At 51.0% G+C, this 5,934-nt stretch overlaps 1 protein-coding gene across 1 annotated transcript in view; it reads left to right on the top strand.

Moving 5' to 3' along the window:
* CACNA1A (calcium channel, voltage-dependent, P/Q type, alpha 1A subunit) overlaps nt 1-2,198 on the top strand; it is a gene marked incomplete at its 5' end in the record, with an annotated part of 337,656 nt that extends 335,458 nt beyond the window's left edge. Inside the window, 2 exons of the mRNA XM_011953392.1 lie at nt 26-175; nt 1,965-2,198. Coding sequence (XP_011808782.1) covers nt 26-175; nt 1,965-2,198 — 384 coding nt within the window. The remainder of the gene's footprint in view (nt 1-25; nt 176-1,964) is intronic.
* Between the last annotated feature and the right edge of the window lie 3,736 nt (nt 2,199-5,934).

Raw genomic sequence — 5,934 nt, 5'->3', positions numbered from 1 at the left:
GGTAATGTATCCTGATCCCCTTCAGTTGCCATCAGAGAACTGGGGTGGGGACATGGAACGGTCACATCACCCGGCTGGAGGACTTGTGAGAGAGCTAGGACTGTGCGGGGGCCCCAGCCAGAACACCCCAGCTTCCAGGACTGCTGGCTCCTCAGGAACTCAGGGCAACTCTGGGGTAAAAGCCCAACTTTAGGGAAATACCCGGAAGCAGAGAGGATGGGGTCAGGACACCCAGCCAGGAAGCTGTATTTATTTCACTGTGCATTGGAAAAAGCCTCACCATCCCAGCAAAGCCAGTTTCTTACAGATACCAGTGATATAAGTGATAAAACAGGGCCGGGCATGGTGGCTTACACCTGTAATCCCAGCACTTTGGAAGTCTGAGGCGGGCAGATCACTGGAGGTCAGAAGTTTGAGACTAGCCTGGCCAACATGGCAAAATCCCATCTCTACTATACAAAAATTAGCCAGGTGAGGTGGCATGCACCTTTAGTCCCAGCTACTCGGGAGGCCAAGGCAGGAGAATCACTTGAACCCTGGAGGTGGCAGTGAGCCAAGATCACACCATTGCACTCCAGCCTGGGTGATGGAGAGAGGCTCTGTCTCAAAAAATAATAATAAATTTAAAAAACTGGGCCAGGGCCAGGCGCAGTGGCTCACGCCTGTAATCCCAGCACTTTGGGAGGCTGAGGCGGGCAGATCACGAGGTCAGGAGATCGAGACCATCCTGGCTAACACGGTGAAACCCCGTCTCTACAAAAAAATACAAAAAAAAAAACTAGCTGGGCAAGGTGGTGGGCGCCTGTAGTCCCAGCTACTCGGGAGGCTGAGGCAGGAGAATGGCATGAACCCGGGAGGCGGAGGTTTGCAGTGAGCTGAGATCCGGCCACTGCACTCCAGTCTGGGCGACAGAGCGAGACTCCATCTCAAAAAAAAGATAAAATAAAATAAAATAAAAATTATCACAGGCTGTGTGCCTTACAATAGCAAACAGTTGGCTGTGCCCATAGCAAACATTTGGCTGTGCCCAGTGGCTTACACGTTATCCCAGCACTCTGGGAGGCCGAGGCAGACAGATCACCTGAGGTCAGGAGTTCAAGACCAACCTGGCCAACATGGTGAAACCCCTTCTCCACTAAAAATACAAAAAATTAATAAATAACCAGGCATGGTAGCAGACATCTGTAGTCCCAGCTACGCAGGAGACTGAGACAGGAGAATTGCTTAAACCCCGGGAGGCGGAGCTTGCAGTGAGCTGAGATCCGGCCACTGCACTCCAGTCTGGGCGACAGAGCGAGACTCCGTCTCAAAAAAAAAAAAAAAAAAAAAAAAAAAATTAGCTGGGCAAGGTGGTGGGCGCCTGTAGTCCCAGCTACTCGGGAGGCTGAGGCAGGAGAATGGCGTGAACCCGGGAGGCGGAGCTTGCAGTGAGCTGAGATCCGGCCACTGCACTCCAGTCTGGGCGACAGAGCGAGACTCCATCTCAAAAAAAAGATAAAATAAAATAAAATAAAAATTATCACAGGCTGTGTGCCTTACAATAGCAAACAGTTGGCTGTGCCCATAGCAAACATTTGGCTGTGCCCAGTGGCTTACACGTTATCCCAGCACTCTGGGAGGCCGAGGCAGACAGATCACCTGAGGTCAGGAGTTCAAGACCAACCTGGCCAACATGGTGAAACCCCTTCTCCACTAAAAATACAAAAAATTAATAAATAACCAGGCATGGTAGCAGACATCTGTAGTCCCAGCTACGCAGGAGACTGAGACAGGAGAAACACTTGAACCTGGGAGACGGAGGCTGCAGTGAGCCGAGATCGCACCATTGCCCTCCAGCCTGGGCAACAAGAGTGAACCTCCGTCTCAAAAAAAAAGTCCTATTCTTGGACTTCCCTGCCTCCAGAAATGTTAGCTACACGTTTCTGTCGTTTATGAATCCCCCAGTCTACGATATTTTGTTATAGCAGTCCAAACGGATTAAGGCAGATGCTATTCAACCCAGAGCAGTAACACAACTGATAAAGGAGGTGCAGACGGTGTCCGCAAATGACCTGCCATCGTGGGACACGGCTAGCCGAGGAAGCACTGGACGCTCCGCTGTGAGTCCTATGGGAACTGGCATCCCCCTGAGCGTTTGTCTCGAGTACACGGCGACTGTGATGACAAGTCACTCCTATTCCCTCATCTATGTCAGCTGAGCACTGCTGAAGGCCAAGTGAGGATGAGCAGATGAGGGCAGCCATCGTGGAGGAGAGACTGCAGAGGGGACAGACACGGAAACCAATGTCATCCCACCCACATCCTGGATCGGCGATGACAGCCACGTCCGCTATACAGGGTGCCTACGTTCCATCTGGACTCCTGTGTCTGCCGCCCCTGCCCTGCCTGGAATGATGGCCGGTCCCACACTGCGGTCTCCTGTCACACCCATCACGCCTACCACCTCTCCCCCTGTGAGTTTCCCCCAGCCCCAGGGCCCTACCAGCCTTGCACACTTTTACATCAGGCCCAGCCCCTCTCACCCACCCTTGGTTCTCTCATACCTGCCCCTGCAGTCCTGCAAAAGGCGACCTCCCTCCTGCCCACTCTGATATATCTCTCTCTCTCTCTCGACATATGAACAGGGTCGTGCTCTGTCACCAAAGCTGCAGTGCAGTGGCGCAATCATGGCTCACTACAGTCTGGAGCTCCTGGGTTCAACCAATCCTCCCTCCTCAGTCTCCCAAGTAGCTGGGACTACAGGTGCACACGACCACACCGAGCAATTTTGTGTGCAGATTGCATCTTGCTATGTTGCCCAGGCTGGTCTCCAACTCCTGGCCTCAAACGATCCTCCGCCTCAGCCTCCTGAGTAGTTGGAATTACAAGCATGAGCCACCACACTCAATAGTTGTTTTTATTGATGCATCATAGATGTACACAGTTTTGGGGTACATGTGATGATTTAATACATTCATATAATTTGTAAAGATCAAGTGTACTTGCGATATGCATCATCTTAAATATAAATATTTAGGCTGGGTGCGGTGGCTCACGTCAGTAATCCCAGCACTTTGGGAGGCCGAGGTGGGTGGATCACCTGAGGTCGGGAGTTCGAGAACAGCCTGACAAACAGAGAAACCTCTTCTCTACTAAAAATACAAAATTAGCCTGGCATGGTGGCACATGCCAGGTACTAGAGAGGCTGAGGCAGGAGAATTACTTGAACCTGGGAGGCAGAGGTTGCGGTGAGCCAATATCACACCACTGCACTCCAGCCTGGGCAACAAGAGCGAAACTATGTCTCAAAAAAAAAAAAAAAAAAAAAAGAATACAAAACTTAGCCAGGCACAGTGGTGGGTACCTGTAATTCCAGCTACTGAGGAGGCTGAGGCAGGAGAATCGCTTGAACCCGGGAGGTGGAGGTTGCAGTGAGCCGAGATTGCGCCATTGCACTCCAGCCTGAGTGACAGAGTGAGACTCTGCCTCAAAAAAAAAACCAAAAAACAACAACAAAAAAAAAAAACAAAGAAGGCCAGGCGAAGTGGCTCATGCCTGTAATCCCAACACTTTGGGAGGCCAAGGCGACCAGGTCACAAGGTCAGGAGTTCGAGACCATCCTGGCCAACATGGTGACACCCCATCTCTATTAAAATACAAAAAAATTGGCCAGGCGTAGTGGCGCTCACCTGTAGTCCCAGCTACTCCAGAGGCTGAGACAGGGGAAATGCTTGAACCCGGGAGGCAGAGGCTGTAGTGAGCCGAGATCACGCCACTGCACTCCAGCCTGGCGACAAAGCAAGACTCCGTTTCAAAAAAGAAAAAGAAAGAAAGAAAGAAAATAAGAAAACATTGGGAAAATGCTCAGATGCTGGTCTGGGCAAAGATTTTTCGTGCGAGGCCCCAAAAGCACAGGCAACAAAAGGAAAAATCAACAAATCGGATTATATCAAGCACTTTTTTTTTTTTTTTATAGTCAGGGTATTGCTATATTACCCAGGCTGGCCTGAAACTTGTAGACTGAAGGGATCCTCCTGCCTCAGACTCCCAAGTAGCTGGGACTACAGGCACATGCCACCATGCCCAGCTTGGAAAAATGTTTTAAACTTGAGGCTGGGCGCGGTGGCTCATGCCTGTAATCCCACCGCTTTGGGAGACCGAGGAGGGCGGATCATTTGAGGTGTCAGGAGTTCATGACCAGCCTGGCCAAAATGGTGAAACCCAGTCTCTACAAAAATACAAAAATTAGCCAGGCATAATGGTGAGTTCCTGTAATCCCCACCATTGTAGTAACCCCACCATTGTAGTAATTGAGCTACTGGGAGAATCACTTCAACCTGGGTGGAGCTTGCAGTGAGCCACAGAGCGAGACACTGTCTCAAAAAACAACAAAAAAAAGAGATCGAGACCATCCTGGCCAACATGGTGAAGCCCTGTCTCTACTAACTGGGTGTGGCGGCGCATGCCTGTAGTCCCAGCCACTCGGGAGGCCGAGGAGGCAGGATGGCTTGAACCTAGGAGGCAGAGGTTGCAGTGAGTCAAGATCCCAACAGAGCAAGACTCCATCTCAAAACAAACAAACAAACAAAAAGAATCTAGAACTTGGGCCAGGTGCGGTGGCTCGACGCCTGTAATGCCAGCTACTTAGGAGCCTGAGAGGCTAGAGAACCCCTTCAACCCTCAGGTCAGAGGTTGCAGTGAGCTGAGATCACCCCACTGCACTCCGGCCTGGGCAACAGAGTGAAACTGTGTCTCAAAAAAATAATAATTTTTGAAATTTTTGAAAAAGGGCCAGGAGCCATGATTCACACCTGTAATCCCAGCACTTTGGGAGCTTGAGGCAGGTGGATCACTTGAGGTCAGGAGTTCAGGACCAACCTGGCCAACATGGTGAAATCCTGTCTGTAGGAAAAATGCAAAAGTTAGCCAGATGTGGTGGTGCATGCCTGTAACCCCAGCTACTCGGAGACGCTGAGGAACAAGAATTCCTTGAACTGGGAAGGCGGAGGTCGCAGTGAGCCGAGATCGCACCACCACTGCACTCCAGCCTGTGTGACAGAATGAGACCCCGTCTCAAAAAAAAGAAAAAAAAAAAGTAAATCAATTGGACAATCAAATTAGATTCGGAACTCCACAAAGTTAGGTCCAGGGCCTTGCTCAAGGTAGTGTCCCAAGCTCCAGGCTCCAGGGGGCCTTGGTTTACCTGCGGTTGCACAGCCTGAAAAAGCCAAGGAGTCAGGTCGACAGCGCCACCTAGAGGCCAGATGGCAAACAGCCAAACATGAGACCACTCTCCTTTTTTTTTTGAGACGGAGTTTTGCTCTTGTTGCCCAGGCAGGAGGGCAGTGGCGCGAACTTGGCTCACCGCAACCTCTGCCTCCCAGTTTCAAGCAATTCTCCTGCCTCAGCCTCCCGAGTAGCTGGGATTACAGACATGCGCCACCATACCCGCCTAATTTTGTATATTTTGTCGAGACGGGGTTTCACCATGTTGGTCAGGTTGGTCTCGAACTCCCGGCCTCAGGTGATCCACCCGCCTCGGCCTCCCAAAGTGCTGGGATTACAGGCGTCAGCCACCACGCCCAGAGAGACCACTCTTAATTCTAACTGGATGACCAGGCGCCGTGGGCCACTACAGGTGGGTGCCACAGAGCCCAACTAATGTATTTATTTACTTATTTGTTTGTTTGTTTGCTTGTTTTTTGAGATACAGTCTTGCTCTGTCGCCCAGGCTGGAGTACAGCGACACGATCTCACCTCACTGCAACCTCTGCCTCCCGGGTTGAAGCAATTTTCTTGTGTCAGTAAGAGGAGTGGCTGCTTATAAGAGGTACAGAAAGCGACAGGCCAGGCACAGTGACTCATGCCTGTAATCCCAGCATTTTGGGAGGCCAAGGCAGGTAGATCATTTGAGGTCAGGAGTTTGAGACCAGGCTGGCCAACATGGTGAAACCC

Source organism: Colobus angolensis, unplaced genomic scaffold (assembly GCF_000951035.1).
Source record: "Colobus angolensis palliatus isolate OR3802 unplaced genomic scaffold, Cang.pa_1.0 Scaffold36, whole genome shotgun sequence".
Taxonomy (NCBI): Eukaryota; Metazoa; Chordata; class Mammalia; order Primates; family Cercopithecidae; genus Colobus; species Colobus angolensis.
This window is presented reverse-complemented; position numbering and strand designations above follow the sequence as displayed.